This window comes from Carassius carassius, chromosome 47 (assembly GCF_963082965.1).
Source record: "Carassius carassius chromosome 47, fCarCar2.1, whole genome shotgun sequence".
Taxonomy (NCBI): domain Eukaryota; kingdom Metazoa; phylum Chordata; class Actinopteri; order Cypriniformes; family Cyprinidae; genus Carassius; species Carassius carassius.
In genome coordinates this window covers 20750561-20774124 of record NC_081801.1, presented here as the reverse complement: position 1 = coordinate 20774124, position 23564 = coordinate 20750561, and the positions used below count along the sequence as shown (strand labels likewise).

Here is a 23564-nt window from a genome sequence, read left to right as displayed (position 1 = left end):
GAGGAAAATGAGAAACAAGAGATAAAAAAAAAATATTAGAAGCTGAAGGCCACTGTCAAAGAAACCTGGTCTTCCATACCACCTCAGCAGTGCCACAAACTGATCAGCTCCATACCACACTGAACTGAAGCAGTAATTAAAGCAAAAGGAGCCTCTACCAAGTATTGAGTACATGTACAGTAAATTAACATACTTTCCAGAAGGCCAACAATTCACAAAAATTTTTTTTAAATTTAAATTGGTCGTATTAAGTATTCAAATTTTTTGAGACAGTGAATTGGTGTGTTTTTGTTAAATGTGAGCCAAAATCATCACAATTAAAAGAACCAAAGACTTAAACTACTTGAGTCTGTGTGCATTGAACTTATTTAATAACCGAGTTTCACAATTTGAGTTGAATTACTGAAATAAATGAACTTTTCCACAACATTCTAATTTATTTAGATGCACCTGAATACTCATTTTTTGTTTGTTCAAATATATAAGTGATCCAAATAAAACAATTCAGTGTTCAGTGTCTTAAAGAACTTTGCTGTGCAACCATGTGGCGTTGAGACGTTCTCCTGTTGTTTCAGGTTCAGCAGCAGGTGTTGCGCCCTCTAGTGCTGTACATGTCTAACAATTTATGTCAAATCCCCATTTAGTACTACAAAAACTCAGTGTCATCTTTTAAAGTCTTATCATTCCACTTATACCAAGTAGGTAAATATGTATTATGGTGAAATCTTTAATCATTTTGTCAATAAAATTACCCAGCATGGTCAAACCATTGAAGTCAAAGTCCAACGTTGTAACTCGGTCAGGACTTTAAAGTTCATATTAAGTGGTGCTAGCTCTTTGTTTGTTCCTGAAATTTTATTACCTCAATGTCTGGGGGGATAAATTATGGTCAAAACACAATCTTTATGACACTCACTTCTCAACTGGTGCAATAATGATTAACACTGACATTACAAAGCTTAGCCTATACTTGGGTTTTCGAGCGAAGCACATTTATTGATTGTTCTTTACAGCAATTTCAACAAACAAAAGTCAAACAGCGGACATTTAACCCATCTGAAATATCTGAAAAGACTGAAAGACTATCTGACGCTTTCCATTTCTGTCAGAAGCGGGGCATGTTTTAACTGGATTCGCGCTGCTGCTGTAAGCACAGTTAACACCTCAGGAATGAGCAAGGATTTTAAACATATTCTCAGCTGCAGTTTAACTTTTCTTCACTGCAGTAGCTCTTTATGTTTTTAAATGGTTACATATTTTCATTTTCACATAACACATGCTGTACTTTAGTAAAATGGGTGTTCCCCTCATAAGTCAGCATCTCTTATTGTAGGCTCATTCAGTAGAAATTATCTTGTCGGACTCTAATTATTAGTATTTATTTCAGCTAAAAAAGTCATTCCCCACCCAAATTTAGTCTTTTGCAAACTACAACTGTACAATTACTATACCATTATTATTATTTTTTTAAAAGCTGACTCACTGTTTTACAATGCAACTGTTAACAATATAAGCTGAAAGTTAACAGGCGTGTGTTTAATAGAAAATTTGCAAACATGTTTTGCCTTCATGCTATGCACCTTAATTTCAAAAGTACTTTTTATATAAGCCTATTCCCACTGCAGTTGTGACTAAGTCAAGCTTAGAACTACAACAGTTTGAAAACTAAAGATGGGCCTAAATACCTTACTAGATTTAAAAGTATATTTAAATAGTCTATTAGAATATTAAATAGATGCATAAGCCACCTTCTTAACCTCTAGTTCCAAGAACATTGTTCCTCATAAATATAACATGGCTAACATGGACATATCTGTCCTCTATCAATCACATAAGTATTAACCAGGTAGGCTGTATTTAAATGTCATTCCAGTAAGAACCTTATTCATAGTCCTATCACCTAAGCATGTCAGCAGCAACACTAGGACAAGAAACGAACACAAAATGTATTCTTTTATTTTCAAAATTCTGTATTCAAACAAGTACATACAATAGCCTATGTTAAACTGATCACTTAGTACACAAGATCTACAAACGCAATACACCCACATTCAAGACAAAAAAAAAAAATCCCATTTGTTCATAATAAAAACAATTATCTTCAACGAGTAAAATATTTACAAGTAGTTTAACTAACTACAGTATGTACAGTATTTTTGATCCATCAGAGTTCCCATCATAAGTGAAGGATATGTACACAAATAAAAGGAACTTGAGAACTATTAAGCATTTATAAACTGCAGTCACCACTAGAGCACAAGATGGGCCTCGAGGGCAGTACAAAAGGCAAATGCTACAATGTCTTCAACTAATATGAATAATTTGTTCTTGGGAAAAGTGAGGGACTGATGCACTTTCTTCATTTCTTTGAGATTTTACGTGACAATGCTGCATTTTACATTTTTTTCATGAAAAACAATCAACTGTTTTGTGAAACACATGTGAATAGCTAATATTCTTCTGGAAATTTGGCACACATGCTCAAATGCTTTTGTAAGCTCATTTGTCTCATTCATCAGAATTTTTTTTCTGTCATTCAAAGAGCCAAAATGTCAAACAGATGACTGATCTTTTAAACACAGTCTCGCAAAGATCTGTAGCCATGGATACACAACTGTGAAAATGGCAAACATTAGTGTTACTCTTTTTTTTTTTATTGTAGCATTTTACCTAAAAGCAAACAACTTCTTGTGAGGGGGAAATTCCATATAAATATTGTGTTAACGTCATTCAAAATGAACAATTAACTATTACCTTGGAATTAATAAATCAAACTTTACATTTCAAGTTATTAGGAAGACAGTCCCAAAGGAACATTTTCAAATTTAGACAGTTGATGGAAGTCAAGTATAAAATTCATAACATCTTTTCACATTCATCTACAGACATACACACATACAAAACATATGTACAGTAGTATACAGTCTGCTGGAGCTCTTTGCTCTTCTGGTGTTGTGATGTCCAGTCCTCTTCATGACAATCTAAATGTTTGGAGTGTTGGTGGCGGACGGCAGAGCTTTCATTAGTTTGATCTTCATACATAAGTGACTGTGAAATATTCAGAACAATAAACTGTTATAAAACTTGAAAAGTAAGGATTTGAAGTTCATTAGTTTTGATGGCGCTTCATGTGCAGTGCTAGGTGGTCTGAACGAGAGAAGCAGCGACTGCAGGCGACACATTTGAAGGGTTTTGCGCCGGTGTGTTTGCGGTAATGCCGCGTCAGTTCATCTGAGCGGGCAAAACGCCAGTCACATCCTTCCCAGCTGCACTGGTATGGCTTCTCACCTATTATGATAAAAATCACAACAAAAGTTAGATCATGTTGATTTAGTTAAAAAAAAAAACAGTTATCTGTGTATCGGTTTTCTGTTGCAGTGTGATGAATTCCTGGGATGGCAAAGCTGAAGTTTCAGCAGCCATTACTTCAGTTTTTAGTGTCACATGATTCTTCAGAAAGCATTCTAATATGCTGATTTGATACTCAATTATCAACAATTATTTGTGGCAACCCTCATACTTTTTTTTTCAGGACTCTTTGATGAATAGAAAGTCATTGAACAGCATTTACTTTAAATAAAAAAAATTCTCTCAATTATAAATGCCTTTACTGTCTCTTTTGATCCATGTAATGCATCCTTGTTCAATAAAAAAAAAACTTTTTTTTTTTCTTTTCTTTTTTTTTTAAAATCATAACCCAAACTTTTGAATGGTTGTGTACCATGGTTTCCATAAAAATAAGCATTTTTAACATTGGTAACATTACTTGAGCACCAAATCAACATATTTGAATCATTTCTGAAGAATCATGTGACTCTGAAGACTGGAGTAAAGATGCTGAAAATTCAGCTTTACCATCACTGCAATAAATTACATTTCACAATATATTCAAATAGAAAAAAAAAACAATATTTTAAACTTAAACAACTGTAAAAATTCACAATTATTCCCAACTTTTGGCAAACAGAAAACTTTCCAAAAATAAAGGACTGTCATTATTTTAATCCAAGGTGACGTTTCAAAGGCCAGGCTCAGCTTGTGTATTGTGACATTTTTAAATGGCAGTTATAGAGGAATTAGACGTGTGTGTGCTTGTGGTTTTGAGAGTAATACAACTCCAATGTGTAAACACGGAAGATATTTCCATGGTGCTTGACACACGCTGATAAGATCCGACATTGTGTGGTTTGCCACAGCACTGAATCCCGAAGAGCCAAGTTCAGTGAACAGATCATTCATGTGACCCTAAACTTTTGAAATGACCACTATTCATACCAAATACAGTACAGTAACAGTGTGTATCTGTATGTTTGTGTACGATGGAGAGGAAAAGATAAGGGAAAAGAGAACATTTCATGATATTTCATGACAACCAGAGTTTGACTGACAGATGTAAATGTGAGTAAATGTTTTTGTTTGCTCACTTTTCATGTACAATATGTTTGTGTTCAATGCTTGACATAAATCTTTATTTAGTACAGGTATATTGTTGTGCATGTCCTGAATTATTTTGAGAAGGGCCTTTTTTTTAAACCACACCTTCCAATAGTATAATATTTTATCATCCATTTTATCAGAGTTTTTAATTTGAAAGATACATTTTCAGCAAGCCATTAATGTTCTTTAGTGTTGCATAATTCCTCATAAATCATTCTGATTTGGTGTTCAAGAAACATTTCTTCTTACTATCAATGTTAAAAATACATGTAGCTTATTTTTCCATGATTCTTTAAAGTATAAAAAACTCAAAAGAACAGGATTTCAAATAGAAAGAATTTGTTACATTTGAAATGTCTTTAATTTTACCTCTGATCAATTTAATGCATCACTGCCGAATATAAATATACATTTCTTTAAACAAAAATCAATAGTGCCTCAGTTTCTCATGAAGATTAACTTTCAATTGTCTATTTTGGACTGATTATGATCCAATAAACACTAGTTTTAAAGCTGTTTAACCACAATTAAACAATTTTTTTTTTGGAAACACAATGTTTCAGTTCAACCTACTAACTTCACCACAGAAAAACTACACAGCTTTCAGAAATAACTGAATAGAGCACAATTTTAACTCTTTGAATAGTGTTGAAAACTGGCTCTTTTAGCTTAGTGTTCATCCCTCCCCCTTTTCTATAAGTGAAACCAGAATTCAAAATGAGATGTCCTTTTAACAATTCGAAAAAGGTCTCCAATAGCTCAGGGATTTAAGTTAATGCCCCCCATCAAACACTTCAGCTTGTGGAATCTATGGTAATGGACCAACAAGCTCAAGCAAAGAGATATTATTTGTTTAGCTGGAGGTTGTGCAACGGCTAACCTGTTATCGCTAAAGCATTTTACTGCACACACACACACAAACCCATTATAAAAGACAAAAAAGTGGAAGTTGCATATTGTCAATAACCTATTTCACCATCATAACAATATTAAGAACAACAATCAGTATTAACCAGATTAACTTAAATCCATTAATAAAACTAATCAATAACAACAATCAGTAAACAATCAAGCAATTAGTTGAAAAATCATCATGTCCATGTACTTTTGCATCCATTCATTTTCCATAAATAAAAACGGTTCTAAATAAGAACCGTACACACAAAAATGCTGCCTGAAAAAGTTAAATATTTACTTCTTTTGAAAATTTTGTTTGTCTTTTTGCACCTTTAATAAACATTTTCGAAATGCACAAATATAGAAAAGTGTCAAAGATTTCTTTGGTCAAATGATAAGCAATGCTTTTCCTGCACATTTGAGAAATTTAACCGTCCCTGAAAACAATGCAGAGCCCTAATACATTAGGCCTACAAACTTTATCGTAATGAAATGATAAATAGGGGTATAATTTTGTCGTAATTTTTGTACTATCTGGGTCACCGTATCGAAAAAGACCATGCATGGTCGCTCAAAGCACGTACAGTACATCTTGTTAGAGCACAATAAAGGAGGCTTTAATATGGTAACAATATAAATGTAATATATACAATATTAAAATTTCTCCCACTTCTCCAGATACAGCCAGGCCCGGTTCCAGAATCAAATCACAGAGACTTCTGAAATGATTGAGGAAACTCACTAATGTATAGCCTATTTTGAAAATCTTGTCCATTGTTATAGTTATAACTATTGCATTGCAATGATAGTTACATCCATATATAAATACAGCATGTCACTCCTGAAACTTTGTAGCATGGGAGCGGTCACTGGTCTTCTTAGCATCATGAAAAAAAACTTATTCAAATTCCAAATGGATTGTAACCGAGAAAGCGCACAAAGATCACTCAAAGATCGCTTATAATCACAAAGAAGCCTCACTCATTTCAGTTTATCGCGATCTCACAAAGTTCTGTTATAATCAATGAAGCTGTACACTGCTCAATGAATCTCTTATTTACATCATGTTACACTGTCTGTTATAATGAGAGACTCTAGAGCATGCAGCACTGATCAAAACTGTGGGGTTTTGAGCAGTGAGTGGAATCTAACTTAAACGGCTGGCTATTGAATTCAAGAATCAACTAAAAAATTTCAATGATTGGCTACAGTGATCAATGCTACAAAATCATGCTGGAAATAGAAATTCTCAAGAGTTCAAACACAAATAAACACTGGAGTGTTTGGAAAATGTTTTGACAATCTTCTATTTCTACTTAGGGATGCAAAAAGGTGGAACGTTTCCAGTAAATTTCTGAAACATTCAAGAAATTTTTGAAACTTTCCAGGATTTTTGGGAATATTTCAGGGATTTTGGGGAAATTTCCAAAAATGTTTCACCCCTTTGCAATCCTATTTCTACAATTTCAACTGATGTGTTCTTGCTTTTGTTTTGTTCCATGTAGCACTTCTGTAGAATCAGCCCTGGATACAATTAAATGCAATGAAATGCGTAATATTTCATACATGTTTTTAGGCATGAAAAATGATCAAGATCTTAAAAATACTGAAGCCAAAGGTTTTCATAAAACGATAGTTGTAGTCATGTGTTCCTGCCAGTTGACCCGCCACCGCTATATGCACCTGCCTCTGGACCTGTCACTGTTTGATCCACCTGCTTATGTGCCGCATGCTCCATTATGAATTAAAAGGGTGGAATAAAGCACAAGATAAGTTGGCAAATAGGTAAATAAGAGTTTACAATTGCACAGTCTGCTTGCTTATGTGCATCAGTCGGAGTGTAAACAATGAGAAATATTGTGGCAGGTGCAATGCTAAGTTATGGCTGTCTGTCTGCTCTTGTGCATCAGCAGTGTAGAGGCAGGCCATAAGTTTGGTTAATGGTGATAATTGACCTATTGCTCTGAAAAATATTGCTTATTACTTATAAAGCCCTGAATTGCACATAATTTTTTGAGCTCCTTTTACATTATAATCCTCTACATCTGCTACGTTCTCAATTTGATAATACCTAGAATATCAAAATCAACTGCGAGTGGCAGATCCTTTTCCTATTTGGTGCCTAAACTCTGGAATAACCTACCTAACATTGTTCAGACACACTCTTGCAGTTTAAATCTAGATTAAAAACCCATCTCTTTAACCTGGCTTACACATAACATTCTAATATGCTTTTAATATCCAAATCCGTTAAAGGATTTTTAGGCTGCATTAATTAGGTAACCGGGAAAACTTCCCATAACACCCAATGTACTTGCTACATCATTAGAAGAATGGCATCTACGCTAATATTTGTCTGTTTCTCTCTTATTCCGAGGTCACCGTAGCCACCAGATCCAGTCTGTATCCAGATCAGAGGGTCACTGCAGTCACCCGGATCCAGTACGTATCCAGACCAGATGGTGGATCAGCACCTAGAAAGGACCTCTACATCCCTGAAAGACAGTGGAGACCAGGACAACTAGAGCCCCAGATACAGATCCCCTGTAAAGACCTTGTCTCAGAGGAGCACCAGGACAAGACCACAGGAAACAGATGATTCTTCTGCACAATCTGACTTTGCTGCAGCCTGGAATTGAACTACTGGTTTCGTCTGGTCAGAGGAGAACTGGCCCCCCAACTGAGCCTGGTTTCTCCCAAGTTTTTTTTCTCTATTCTGTCACCGATTGGAGTTTCGATTCCTTGCCACTGTTGCCTCTGGCTTGCTTAGTTGGGGTCACTTCAACTACAGCGATATCATTGATTTGATTGCAAATAAATGCACAGACACTATTTAAACTGAACAGAGATGACATCACTGAATTCAATGATGAACTGCCTTTAACTGTCATTTTGCATTATTGACACACTGTTTTCCTAATGAATGTTGTTCAGTTGCTTTGACGCAATGTATTTTGTTTAAGGCACTATATAAATAAAGGTGACTTGACTTGACATTTTCCATATTTCATTTCCAGTTTAAAAAATTAAAAATAAATGGACGCAAAAGTACACGGACTGCAAAAGCTGTTTAGGTAGGGAACACAGGGTGAGGCTTCTAGAATATATTCTGTGACTTTCCGGTAAAGCATGTTTAGTTATGCTCCCCCAAACTGGCAAAGATTTTTTTATTGTTTTTTTGAAGAGCCACTAGCATATGCTAGCAGCTTTGATTACTGCTTACATTACAAATCTGACATCATGTTTTGCAGGCATGTATTTAATTGCTTGGTTAAAGCACATCTTGTACATCCTGACATACTTTATATCCGTAAATAGAACATATAATTAATAAAGACATCAAAATTACACGTGTTATCAACCAGTTCTGACTTTCATCTAACAGCACAGAATGTTTTAGAGCTCTTAAACTGTTTGAGAGCTTTCAGCGGTGGGATCATTCCCAACCCCCAACATCTTTTGAAATACAACTCCACACCATGTCCACCTGAGGAATGACTACCTGTGACAACACACATACCATGCAGATGGACAGAGGGTGAAACAACCAGGCTCATCAGAAAAAAACGTGTTGCTTTTTGCATCACGTTCAGTTTTATCTGAAACATAACATGAATCTGGCAACATGTTATTATGCTGGTTGTTGTGCATATCGCAGCAGGTCTAAAATAAAATATCTGCTCTAAAAATGCTGTGTTAATTAATTAATTAGTTAATTTTTAACCCAAATGCTGGGTACAGCTTGTGGAGTCATTTTATTTGGTGGTTTTTAGTATTTTTTTTTGCAGGTGCTGGGTATTTTTTACTCTCAATACAAATGAAGAACACCCACACACAACTACCCAGCGCTGGGTCAGTGTAATGCAATGTTAGGTAAAACCAGTTCAAACTAGTTACATTTGGCAACGGTCATGTTCTGTCCTGAAAGAAAACCTGACTGACAAGAAACTTCCTGAATGAAATTAAGGTTTGTGTTACATTGTATCCCCTTAATAAAATTAACCTTTTTTTTACTACAAATAAAACCAAGAATTTTTTTTTACTATAGTTAAACCATGGTAACCACAAATTAATGATGGTTTTGCTACACTAACCATAGTTTAACCATTGTATTTGTAGTAAAACTGGGATTATACAAATGCTAATCAATAATTAAAAAAAAAGACACATGGTTACTACAGTTTTACTTTAAAACCATTATTTCGTAAGGGTTATCAAATTATTACTTTATAATTTAATAGGAAAATATCTGTAATCTCACAGTTTTTACAAGGTAAAGCAGGGTTTGATGTAACTTTTCAAACATGAATATAAGTCGTGATAAGTCATTTAATGAATTGGAACAGCCTATTGATAGCAGTATTCTTCCCACAGATTCCCACTGGCTGCTCTTGTCGCTCCAGTCACGTTCTAAAAATTTTATGATTGTAAAAGATTGACTTGACATGGAATAAAAAAATATTGTATATGAACTGTTCTTGCTATATAATGTTGTTATATATATATAAAAATAACCTACTGTATAAAAATTGGAAAATAAGAACAATGCAACTTGAGACTATTGTTGCTATAACGAACACAAGTTTGACATGCATCTGATTGAAAGATAAACCGTGCACTACTGTATGTTGGAGATATTTTAGCACATTTTGCTTCGTTTAGCAATAACGTCTACAATAAATAAATAAATAAAGGCTAATCAATCACAGCTGATGTATTTTCCAGAGACAGTACGCTAAACCTTTTATGTAATTAACATGTTTAAATTGTCTAACAACAAAGCATTCAACACCAGAAGGATGTAAAGAACAATTTTAAAATCTTTTAGAGCTGCTTGGATTCAACTCACTTTATTTTCATCATGAAATAAAATTACATATTATTTGTCTGCAAGTTTTATTAGTCATGTAGGATATGCTGTGACTGGTATCATGTGCCATAAAAACTTGGGATGCTGTTTGAGAAGAGTGTTTAGGAGTGAGTGTGTGGTTTTATAGAAAAAACAAAAGATTACAACACTTTATAACACCACTGAATTAAATTATAAAAATGTTTACATATATAAATCACATTTCTTATCAATATACATTTAATGATTAACAATATAGATTAAAATAAAAATTTAATTTAATTTAAAATTAAGCACAAAGATGCACATTACAAATACATTGTTGAAGCGCATCCTAGATAAACACAACATAGGCAAATCCCCGTTTATTAATCAAGTACTACAAAAGATACACAAATAAAGATAGGCCTATCCACCTTTTTCTTGCAATAAAAATGGGCGCAACCATTTGTAAATTCTATGGGTCTAGCTTCCGGTTATTTACTTCACGTTGTTATTCTTCTACTTATTTACTAGCGGTTAATAATCTGTAAATCTTACCCATAAACTTACTTCTGTGTTGAAGAAAAAGGTGGACAGAGAATGGCAATCTACGTCATGCCGCATTGGATTCCGCCATGTTTTAGGTCTTGCTCAGGAGCACACAATGTAAACACAAGGAAATCACCACAGAAAAAGCTGATAGTTTACTAGTTAAAATAAAATAAAATATTTTCTCTGTGGTTTGTCTGAAGGGCTGCAAATATTCATTATTCAGTCTCCTTCACTACACAGTGGTACTGATATAGGCTAACTGCTAAAACAATTTGGTTAGTGTAGCAAAACCATGGCTATTTTTTAAAGGGTAGAATACATAGCTAGATATTAAACAGTGGATCATTTATCAGTTATATTATATATCATCATATTGCCCAGTAAAACTGCTCAGTGTAAAGAATTAAGCCATTATAGAGGTAAAAGAGCTTACTAGAAGCTCCTTTGAAACAATGTGTATTGTAGATGCTATACAAATAAATATCTTGACTTGAATGAACCATGGTGAAGATTCGTACTATTAGAGATGCCGAACAATGATGCAAGCGATCAAATAAATGAATGAATGAAACTTAATCCGTACAAACAAGTGGCTGGGTATCAACTTGCTGCTGCAAGATAACATTGGATATATGATTTTCTTCTATTTGTGGTGTAAGGGGTTAATGTTTAATGCAAACCACAGTATAGGCCTATAATAAATCTACAGAGATCAATTATTAAGACACATCTTATTTGAGTTGTTTACCATACCGAGTTTCAGTTTAACATTCATCCGAGTTTTGTAGTGAATGTATTATATTATTTTATTTTATGTTCATATGATTCAACTTAAGACTGCGTTGGAATGATTAAGGCTTACAGTATCAACATAGTGTTATAAAAAACAGAGATATTTAATGCATACATTGATAAGGGCTATGGCGTAACTTACCCCTTATCAATGTCTGCAGAAAATACCTCTGCCTTTTCAGCATTCTAATGGTGAAAAAGCAAGTTTTTCACACCAGCCGTACAAAACGCTATGGCAAATGATATAAAGTGAGCCTTAACCACTCCGACGTGATCTTAAGTAGAATAATTGAAACATTAATAATATCAAGCATCTACATTCACTATATTATCCTGTCTCTGCTGTATAGGGATGGGCATATCGATCCGAAGTATCGATACTGATACGAGTATTGAAGGTATTGATACTCAAACAAAAAATATTGATACTAAGATGTGTTTTATTTACCAGTGATTTTGTTTATTTAACAAAAAAATAATGCATTGAATTGGACGAATAACCTATGTTAGTAAATAACTGTGTAGGATAGAACTATTTTCCTGCTCATCTGAACACACACAAATGTTGCAAGACAGAACCAATCCATCACAGAGAGCGTTCATTCAAACAGGACTGCGATTCCAAAAAAACCATAAGAAATCATTAAAGCTTTTGGCAACGGCAACCCTGAAAAATGCTTATCAGAGTACAGAAAAAAAACAAAAAACTTTTGTTTGAGTTACTTCACAATAAACAAACTGAAATTAGCCTACATAGTTTGTGCAATTACATTTATTGAAATTGAACGTTGTATGATAATATTGATCATGTTCTATTCTGTAATGTTAATATAAACCATACACTGTCAAAAAAGGTTGCATTTTATGCATGCAACAGCCTATCACTGGCAGACCCTTATGAAAATGACCCATGGTTTTACTAAAGTGACCATAGCTCAACTGTAGTATTTCTAGATTCAAATCATGTAAACGAAAAACATATCTGAACCTTGTGTTAACAAAAATATAAACTAATAATTTACAATTAATTAGTATTGAATGTTAAAATGCTTTTTAAACAAAGTGGTTATAATTACCCATTTTACCCTTAATAATTTAATCAATTTCATAATTTAAAAGTTTAGTTCAGAAGAATCATATCAGTATCGACAATACTGCATTGAAAAATATTGGTATCATATTGAAAACAAAATAAGTGGTATCGCCCATCCCTAGTGATGATGGTAATGAGAAAACAAGAATGAAAAATAATAATAATGCATGGCTTCTTAGGATTTCTGTAAAAACAGTGATGTGTAACATTGTATGCTTTTGTTTGCCAAAATAATGCAATGTTTTAGATTTACCTTAATTTGTGGAGCTTTCTCAGTAAATATTTACATATAAGTGTATTTAATTTACTGTGATAATCATGAATTGTATATATATATATATATATATATATATATATATATATATATATTAAATGAATTGACAGTCCAAATTATTATAATACATTTAACTATTTATTAAACAATGTTTTTTTTATCATAGTGCAATAAACCACACAAGGCCATGTTTTACAGTGATTTTACCATGGTAGTTTTAGGGACTCTGGTTTGTGTCATGCCTAAAATGCCCCTTAACTGTTATAAAATTAATGTAAGGCCCAAATCACTGTAATGCTTTAGTTTCATCCATGCTAATACTTCATGCACAGCTGCAACATCTACTCGATTTCCCAATGTACCACATGGGAACATATGTTTTGTACAAGCCTAAAGAGTTACGAAGATACCTCTAGGGTGCCAGTGAGTGATAGTACAACAATGATGATACCTCAGGCTACAGGCAATCCTTCTACATTCTTAGTGATTACCTCAAAATTATTAGCAAAGAATAAAGAATGTGGTGACTTGACGGAAAAAGGTGCTTTTATCAGCTTAGCGTCATGTGAAGAAAATTACACCCCATGGAGTTTCATTCTAAAGTGTAGTAGGATTGCAGTGGGTTTCATCTTACGGCGAGCTGAACACACTGAAACTGCCGTGTTCTTTTCTCCCGGCGGTGCTCGCCCGCCCCCTCCCTACCCCCCGATTGCAGACAGAAAAAGCAGGAGGAACAGGTTTTTCCTCCACCACTTGGCGATTTCCCCCTCGGAAAAGCATGCAGGGCTTGTACAGGCATGCAGACACAATATGTATAAAAGAATGAAATCCCTCCGCCCTGTTCTCTGTCTTTCTACATCTCTTGTCCTTAGGCTGTCATCACTGTGAGAGCTGTTGCTGCATTTGTAGTTTTTATGTTGATGGTACATTGCAACTGGTCAAGCATTAACAACTGCTTCTAACTTAAAAAAAAATAGATAACTCAACCTTATGTTATCCCAAACCTGTATGACTTTCTGTCTTCTGCAGAACACAAAATGAGAAAGCATGAATAATAAACACTGAAAAAAAAACTCATTCAATGAAATATGACAGTCTTCTGAAGGCATAAAATAACTTTGAGTGAGAAACCAAACGTATGTCATTATTCACTAATAATCTTCCCTTCCAAAGAGCTATTAACCAATGCAAATATTTACCAAATACTTGGGGTAGAATATGCAGGGGAAATTAACGTGATGTCACCAAACACACGATTGGGACATTATATGGTTTATGTGTGTTTTTCCAAGTAATCTCCAGCTAATAAATAAAGTATATGAACAATGCAGTGCTCTTTTAACATTACATTTACTACAGTATAGAAACTATTCTGCGATAAAAATGGAAAACAGTATATAAACAAATTATAAATTGTCCTTAGGAATATGTACGACCCTGGACCACAAAACCAGTTGCTGGGTTATATTTTTTAGCAATAGTCAAAAAGACATTGTATGGGCCAAAATAATCAATTTTTCTTTTATGGCAAAAATCATAAGGATATTAATTAAAGATAATGTTCCACAAAGATATTTTGTAAATTTCCTAACATAAATATATCAAAAACTATTTTTTTGATTAGTAATATTTATAATAGCTTTGCTAATAACTTTATTTGGACAACTTTAAATGTGATTTTCTCAGTATTTAGATTTTTTTGCACCCCCAGATTCCAGATTTTCAAATAGTTGTATCTCGTCAAAATATTGTCCTATCCTAACAAAGCATAGATTTGAGATGATGTATAAATCTCATTTTAGAGAAATTGACCCTTGTGACTAGTTTTGTGGTCCAGGGTCACATATACGAAAAACATTATAGAATGCAAATTACTGGTTATTGTCCAGCAGTGAATTTGATTCCTTAACCAATTAAAACGATTTTAAAAGTAAATATATTTTCTAAATCGGATTAAAAAATGGTGCCATGATGCATATGCTTCCATTCAAGCAGGCTTTCTCTGGTTCTGAACGGGTTGGACAATACACATGCGCAGAGGTTTTGTTCAGAACATGTAAGGCACATGTAAATGAATATGTGAACCAGAGTGCAACATGTAGAGTTCATATAAACAGAACTTTCAGAATCTGAAATCGGATTCAATCTGGATGAAGAAAACTAGTGAATGTAAACATACCTACTGAGTAAGCGAGCTGAACCAGCTCAGTTTGGATTAATTCACAAACAAATCATTTTGAATGGATTTGCAAACCGTATCCATCGTTCAAAAGAACTTTTTGTTCACAAATCAGACACGAAATGTCAAGATTATGACACGGTACATTTTGTCTGTTCCTCACAACAAAGCAGTTGTATAACATCAGAAGACTTGTAAGATACCTTTAAAGTGCTTTTGCACTGTTTATGAAACTTGAGAAGCCTCCATTCACTGTAATTGCATGGAAAAGTTCAGCAGAAGAAAGAAAATCATATAGAGTTGCAATGACATCAGGGTGAATAAATAACTTAAGTTAATAAGTTAAACATTTTCACTTTAGGGTATCTATGTTAGAGTTTAATTTGATTTCTTACCTGTATGAGTCCTTTGGTGTGCTTTCAAGTGAGAGCTCTTTGTGTAAACTTTGGTGCATCCTGGTACAGAGAAAAATTGGCCAAATGTTAGTTCACAAACGTCCCTGATAATCTCTGCCAATCTTCAGGATGGCAGGGCACATGGAATCCAAAATTATTTACTGGAATGGCACACTAACCTGGGAAGTCACAGTGATGAATCCTTCTCTTCTCCAGCTCAGGGTTGTTCCGTCGGTTGTATCTGGGTCCCGTGAGGATGCCCTGACCGTGGGCCATTAGAATGGAGTGAGGGGTCATCTGTCCAACCTTCATTCCAATTCTAGACTGGTATGGTGGGGGAGGGTGAACAGAGGTAATGAGCTCTGCCTGGTTCTCGGGACTGCCAGGCTGGGAATTGGGGGGTGACGGAGGCAAACTGTGCGGCTGCGGTGAAGTGTAGAATGGCTCGGGCATGACAAATTCGCCAGATTGCGTTGTCATGGCTACAGTGTTCAGGTTGAGCATGGTCCTGCCAGATGCACTGATTCCATTCATCGATTGACTCTGGGAGAAAGTCATTGTGGTAAGGTCGCTAGTGCTGACGGCCATGTGGTAGACTGCCGGCTGCTGAGGGCCGATGTGGAGCTCATCTGTGACGTTTATTTCAGGTTTGATTAAGAGGCTGTTGACTGTCTGGGGCACGCTGAAGACGGAGGTGAATTCGGGGAGTGTCTGAATGCCACATGGTTCGTCCACCCCTGGCTCAGTTTTGATCTGATGCACCTGAGGTTTGTTTGGGCGATAAAGGCCCGTGCGAAGGTGTGTGGTATTAGGCAGGATAACGTTGATGTTGAGACTGTAAGGGGCTGGCTTTTCATCTGCAAAATACTCATCTACCACTGAGGCACTTTCCCGACGGTACTTCTTATCCATCATGCTTGGAGAAACCAGCGGGCTGTTCTGGAGCAAATATTTATCCATCTCCATACGTGTCTGAAACAAACAGAAGATGATTATGATACAGTAAAGTACCTTTAAACACTTATCACAATTGCACATATTGTGTAATTATTTCCTGCCAAATCAATTTTTTATCAAAAGTTAATGTCACTGTGTGCAATCAAATTGAATTTGTAAAATGGAAGTTACTTGATTTGTTTTAATAATTTCCATCAGCTATAACCAGATATACAATTGACAGGAAATTGATTTGTACATTACTCTTATATTATTTAAATAAAATAATATTTAATTTAGTAAGTTATTAAATAAAAGTTTTTTATTTATGACATCTTTTCAGAAATTAGCAAATGAACCTCTCCATTTTGCCAAAATGCCTACATATTGCTTGTTGCAGCATAACTTATTTTCATTTTCTTTGCATCTGTTAGGCATAACTAAATTATTTTGCAAAGTTGTAAATTTTAGTATTAAGTTGTAAAACAAGACTGAATATGAAATCCAAATTATGCATTAATTTAATTGCATGGAGAAGTTTTTCTCAATTAAATTAAATTACTTATATTATTTTTGATTGCATGCAGTCTATGTTGATAGGTTTTAAGTGTGTTTTGGTAATTGGATTAGCTGCAGTTAAACTTAGATGTCTGCTCTGCCATTTTAGACTTTTCACTTCACCACAGCTGTTAAAAAAATTAATTTGAAAAATCTGGCAAGCATATACTGTGTTATTGTCTTTCACAACTGTTTATGATAGCAATGCCTGGTACAAGCAGTGGGAGATCATTCCTTGCTTAAACCATGCATACAAAGCCAAGTTCAACAGCACAGCACAGCAGAGTAAATAGAAAACTCAGGTGTGGCAGCCATGAAGGACTGGAACACAAAGCAAAACCAAAACAGTGACATGTGATAGCAAGAGGAGATATGGGCACAAACAATGTACAAAAATAGAACTCTAAAAACGAGAGTACCCTGGAGAGCCATTCAGGTGCAACGGTGCTGTAAACTCCCGAGACTGATAAATGAGGGCTTTTGTGCAATAATGAAAAACCAGATTTACCAAACCAGTCAATTGGCAAGTCAAATGTGTGATGATGAAATGGTTAGCACATGCAAAAACCTGAACAACCTAAATACCTGTCTTAAACAAAAATGTCCAGGGTTTACACAATCTGTAATGACTGCACCATGTGCTAAACAAAATGACCCCCCAAAATAACCAGAAAGCATGTGGGACCACTAGTGAAAATACTTACATTTAGCATATTACTAATACACATATTACATACTAAATTATGCCTATATTATTTTATACTATATATATATATATATAATATATAGATATAGATATAGAAAGAGAGAGAGAGAGAGAGAAATAAAACAACAAAATAAACATTAATATAATTTAGAAATGTATTAATATAATATAATATTAAATAATTTAAATTGTGGTGTATACACACACGCACACACACACACACACACACACACAATATATATATATATATATATATTTTTTTTTTACAAGATGTTTTGTTAATGTTTCCAAGAACTATTCCGAGAACTTTTCTTTAAAAGACTTTTAATGTCATTGCTGACATTTGGACCCCACTTAAAACACACAGCTGCATTTATTGTTGACCTTACTGCAGTCATTATATTTGACAATAAATATTTCAAAAGCCCTGTAATGTCCAGCTGTCTGAAGTGGCGGCTATGTCAACAATAAGCCATGTATTGTCAAAATGCATTTCCTTGGCAACCCACTGATGTGGTTTCATGTACAAATATCTCCATCCTTTCAGGTAACTCATACCCTAACATGTGAGGTCATGTACTCTCTGGGAATGTACAATGAATGCTGAAACTTCAGCAGCTTTTGATATCACTGTGGATGAGCCATTTATTGCAGACAATTGTACTCTCAGCGTTAATGTCAACAATTCCACCTTCATCAGGCCAGCTTCAGAAAGTTAATACCAGGTAATTAATTGAAAATAGCTTTCGATTTATCTCCAGTTCAGGCAAGCGTACCGCGACTGCCTTTAGTCCTGGGCACAAACAGGCCTTGTGTTGTGTGGTACTGGCAGAGAGGCAAGTGCCCTTGGCTATAGCCTCCATTGGCCTTAGAGACCCAGTTCTGTTCACTGGGTTTGTGTGAGGAGAATGAACAGCAGCTGAACCCTGGCCCAAGAACTGAGTTAATGATTGGAGGACATTTACAACTGCTAAGTTATGTATTTTAGGGAGCGATAACGGCTGGGAGCTGAGTTCGACATAAAAATAATCTTTGAGATAAATAAGCCGGAGGTTTCCGTATTAATCAGTATCAACGTTCATTGGAAATATGGTTCACTTTCCAAAAATCTCATTCACTCTTTAATGGGATAGTTCACCCAAAAATAAACAATTCTGTCATTGAAACTCTCACCCACATGAAAGAAAATGCTGATAGAATTTTTTGTTTTTGCTGAAAATTCATCATCAAATATCTTATCCATTATCTATTACAAAGTCTTATCATTTGTAAATGAGCACATAAAGCTCAGAAGATTCAGAAATGGCATGATATGAGTCTTCTGAGCCGTTTCTCCAACGTTAGATATCACAGCTTACTTCAGAGCCCAAGTAGCTTGTTAGCCCAAAGACCTTTTTCCTAATTACAACACAATAGGTCTTTCCCTTTGAAATAATATTTTTTTTTGTGGCATAAAGGGAATTCAAAAAGATGTATATTTGCCCACAGATCCCCATAAAATCAAACTGATAGGCTTCTTGTCTGTTTACTGGAGCCATAAGAGCACAAATTATCCGAGGGCAGCAGCAAGAGAAAACAAAACCTTTGAGACGAAAAATTATGTTTTATGGCATTGGAGAGAAATAGATAACTGTTGTTTTGGCTTTTCAGGACTATGACTAGTGAAGGAACCATCTTGGCTGCTCTTCACAGCTCTGAATATTACTACTGACTGATGTTTTTTTTTTATTATTTATTAATACAAGAGAGATGCGTGACACTGCAAATCAATGCGACTCAGAGACACCCATATCTTTTGATTAGATGTGCCAAATCACTCATGTTATTAAGATCATCTTTATTTATAATCATGACTTTTGGCGGTTTCAGATTATTTTAGCAATCTAATTCAATTTACACTATGATTACTACTCCATTAAGAGTAGGTACTTTTCCCAAAAATTACTGGAGGTCAAGGGGTCAGACGTGTGCTTCTCTGTGGCCATACAAACTATTAAAGGAGTACACGAGGTCATCAGTCATTGGCTCAGCTAGTCATAAGCTAGCCAAAGCCAAAGAGCAAACTATAGAGAAATCTGGATAAACATATGGATCTATCTGAATTTTCTCTGTGGGCAAACTAAATATTAAACATTTGACTAACATTGTCTCAGTGTAAAAGGATCTTCTAAATAACTTCAAACTGTGCACTGAAGTTACTGAGCATTTGTGTATTATTGTACCCCTAGGAACACAAGAAGGTAATACAAGTAAATTGTTCTATTCTTTGATTCCTTTGCAGTACACTGTACATAACATACATTTTACTCTTACAATGTAAGTTATGTTAAGGGCCTAAACTTGTATTAATGTCATACTATTCATGTAAAACAGGTTTCAATTATCTCTCATTCATCACAGATATTATATTCATGAAGTAAAGTATAAACTAGACTATTTCAGAGGACAACATGACGTTAGTGTTTATTACAAAACCTACAAATTTAGAGAAATCGTGTCAAAATAAAGAACTGTGTTAAAGGCATTTTCTTCACAATAGTATAATACTGATTTCTTTCAATTAAGGACATTTTCAATATTTCATCAACAATTCTTAATTTAAATAAATACATAATATCCAGACACTTGAATTACAGAAAGCCTTTCACGAAGATTTTCTGTTACTGAGCAAGTGCTTTCTCTTAAAGTGCATCTGTTCTCATATTCTTTTGGGATGTGAGGACATCGAAATATTTGGGTTTTTCAGTTAAGTCAGACACCACAGAGCGCCTGCCATACCTGAGCCATTTCAACAGCGTTTATTGCTAGTCTCACCGCGGGTTTGACGTCTTCAAACACAGACGAGTCCTCCGGCCCATCCGCGCTACACATCCGCACGGGTTTAAGCTGCGTGAAAACCGCCCTCTCTTCTGTATTCGGAGCGCCAACGGCCAGTCCTACACTTGCCATTTCTATTTGCAAATATCGAATACTATATTTTACGCTTATATTTATTTACGAATACACATATACTGGATTATGGTAAACGTCCTTGTCGGTACATCCAGACGTGCGGTGTATCCAAAACCCTCCCTGTGTCCCTCAGGTAGCCTCACCTGTTGTAAAGTATCACATTGTGAACACGTAGAACATGAGTGACAGCTGCTTTAGCCATTCAGAGCGAAGGTAAGAGCGCCTTCTCCAATCACAGAACAGGTAAACACCTGAGAGGTGTATAACATGGAGACGTTACTTTACTGCATATCCATCAAGAAAATTATACTAAGTCTATCGTATTGTAGAGTTTATTTCTTTGCTCACTATGAAAACGATCACCTTGTTTTTTTTATCTATTTGTTTTTGTGCTGAGAAACCTGTTTAGTTTATTAACCAAAATATAATGCTACTTTTTGGTCTTAGCAGGACTCTCAAGTCTGGTTTGTTGGCTGGTTTTGGACATCAGCTTATCAACCAGCAGGCTGGAAGACCAGCAAACAACTTAAGCTTGTTTGCGTTGATTTTTTTCCTTTTTTTGCCTCAGATATCGTTCGCTTAACGAATTTAACCATTTCATTACAGTTGACAAGTTGCAAATAAACTTATTTTAGGTTTAAATACTATATAATTTATTTTACAATATTCATGATTAAAAATAATTTCAATTGAACTGACTAAAACAATATAAGCATAAGCTCCCAGAAATAAATATCCTTTATTGCTGCAATGTCTGGCTCTCTCAGTCATAAACAATAATACCATAGCTCCCACACAGACATTAAGACATTACTGAATACTGTAACATGCCCAAGTATATTGATTTTATTAAAGCAGGCTACCTTACAAATGAAAAGCTATAAATCCCACTTCACCTGTAAACTGTTATTGTTTTGTCTGAGGCATATCTCAGGACGAAACAAATCTGAGCATGAATCAGTTTCCATCAGATGCCTCACATGAAGCACCAAACCAACCAGTTTTATTTATCATGATGTACAGATTCAGCGCAGCCATTCTGTTGTTCCATGAATTTCTAGATATAGCAATGTGGATGAATGATGAGAAAAACTGATGGGTCGGAAACTGGATTGTCTGCATTCCTCCTGTTTTAACGAAGAGCCTGAGGACAGACGGGGTCAGTCAAAAACAGATGTGGCCACTCCAGTTGTCACTGTTCATGGCCAATTCGGAGGGAACTGTAGTTGTGAGAGAGGTTAGACAAGGTGAAAACACCTGTTCCTGGGTTTAAATGGGGTTGCTGCATCATGAAAGTTACATAAACAAAGATTCACTGAGCTCAGTGCAGTACGCCAAAACACGCTATGCACTGTGTAATGTGCACATCATATAATGTGCATTATGTAATGCCAAAAAGGGTAATAATGCTTACATTTTAGATAAAATTCAGTTAAGATAATACAGAGTTCTACAAGAAACTTTCTTAAAAACAAAAGGCTTATTGGTTTCCTTTTTTATGTGAATGTTCATGAAGGATATGGGCATGGAAAGTGGGGCAGAGAAGGACCTTGGTGACAGAAACGTCTGTTATAGAGTCTAATTATAACAATTTGCTGCAAATTGACACCTCACAGTTCAGAACATGAAGTATTCCTTGTTCATCGAGCTTACATCACTTCTGACATTCCACAGCATTCTGTGGAATGCTTTGCATAATGTGAACTCATATATGACGAAGAAGGTATTTAAAATACTTGTGTGGGTATATGTGTATGATTTGTATTTCTCACGTTATTGAATTTGAATAGAAAAACTTTGACAGACATATTTTGCTCAACCCTGCTCATCACATGATACATATGACATGTATGACATATACAGTATGACACATTTTACCCTACATGAGTCTTTTACTAACCCTCATGTCATTTCAAACCATATGTTATTGTTTTCTATTAAACATAAGAGGAAATATTTTGAAAAGAACTGCATGACAATTATTCTAAATATCTCATTTTGTATTGCAGGAAAAAATAAAGCAAAAAAAATTCATTTTATTTAACTTTAATATAAATATTGCTTTAATCAGCAGTCATCAATCAATCAATTAAATCATCCACAGAACATCCACTAAACAACATCACTTTCAGTTCTTGTAAAGAGTAAACACAGGAACCTTTGAAACATTTCTGAAACCAACAGTGGCAAAACAGGTAAAAAAAAAAACCCTGCTACATAAAATCACCAGTGTCCTGAAAACCTTTTGAAAAAGAATCACTGGGATACTGAAGGTCTGCTTGGGAAGAATTAAGTACACTAACTGTTAAAGAATCTCACCTGAGCACCTTGAGATCGGCATGTAAGCTTGTGTAATCAACAGACCTGTCTTTGCCTGGCTCGTATCAAATTTGCATGGGCGATTGGTTGATGGATTGCGGTGAGTTTGCTCACCTTCCTGAGGTCAAATTACAGCAGCAGCTCTGTCTCACACACTCCTCCTGAACACGTGTGCTATGGGGCAATACACACGTATCCACTCATGCTGTGCTTCAGTGCCATTTTGTTTCCTTTTTAATGGCTCATTTGTCAAATTGCAGTGTCAGACAATATGACAGGTATCTCAACACGAAGATTCACCATTTAGCAACTTGTTTTTCACTGCTGGAAAACCTCTCAGTTAATTTTCACAGTCGACAGCACAAAATGGCCTGACAACAACTCTGTAAATGAATATCTGAGCATTGAAAGTAACTGATGCATTCCGGGTGCCAGAGAGCCGGTGCTGGCTATGGATTTGAGAGCCAAATGTTGACTGAGGGAGGGTGTCCTTCAGCCCTGAATAGGCCCTGATTGTTCTCCCCTATTACAGCACTGCAGCTAAAATGTGTACTTTTCAATAAGGTAAGAATCAGAATTGATCCAAGCAAAACGTGTAGCGCTAACCAACCGTGTACACACCCAGAATCTCATTGTTAAATGA

The 23564-nt window shown here is 35.2% G+C and overlaps 1 protein-coding gene across 2 annotated transcripts; it reads right to left on the bottom strand.

Annotated features, from left to right (window-relative positions):
- Positions 1-1936: 1936 nt before the first annotated feature.
- On the bottom strand, positions 1937-20753 carry LOC132130336 (Krueppel-like factor 5). 2 transcript variants are annotated; one of them, XM_059542016.1, is made up of 4 exons: positions 20429-20753; positions 15630-16422; positions 15451-15510; positions 1937-3288 (listed from the first exon to the last, which is right to left on the bottom strand). In XM_059542016.1, the coding sequence occupies exons 1-4, from the start codon at positions 20597-20599 to the stop codon at positions 3110-3112; spliced, it is 1203 nt and encodes a 400-aa protein (XP_059397999.1). In that variant the 5' UTR covers positions 20600-20753; the 3' UTR covers positions 1937-3109. The 2 variants fall into 2 exon arrangements, with proteins under 2 accessions (XP_059397999.1, XP_059398000.1); XM_059542017.1 differs by having other exon boundaries at positions 20465-20753.
- Positions 20754-23564: the final 2811 nt, after the last annotated feature.

Coding starts and splice junctions, on each gene's coding strand:
- LOC132130336 (XM_059542016.1), bottom strand. CDS start 20,599: ATGGCAAGTGTAGGACTGGCCGTTGGCGCTCCGAATACAGAAGAGAGG. Junction 16,423..20,428: donor ACGCTGTTGAAATGGCTCAG/GTATGGCAGGCG, acceptor TGTTTGTTTCAG/ACACGTATGGAGATGGATAA. Junction 3,289..15,450: donor ACACCAAAGGACTCATACAG/GTAAGAAATCAA, acceptor TTATCATAATAG/GTGAGAAGCCATACCAGTGC.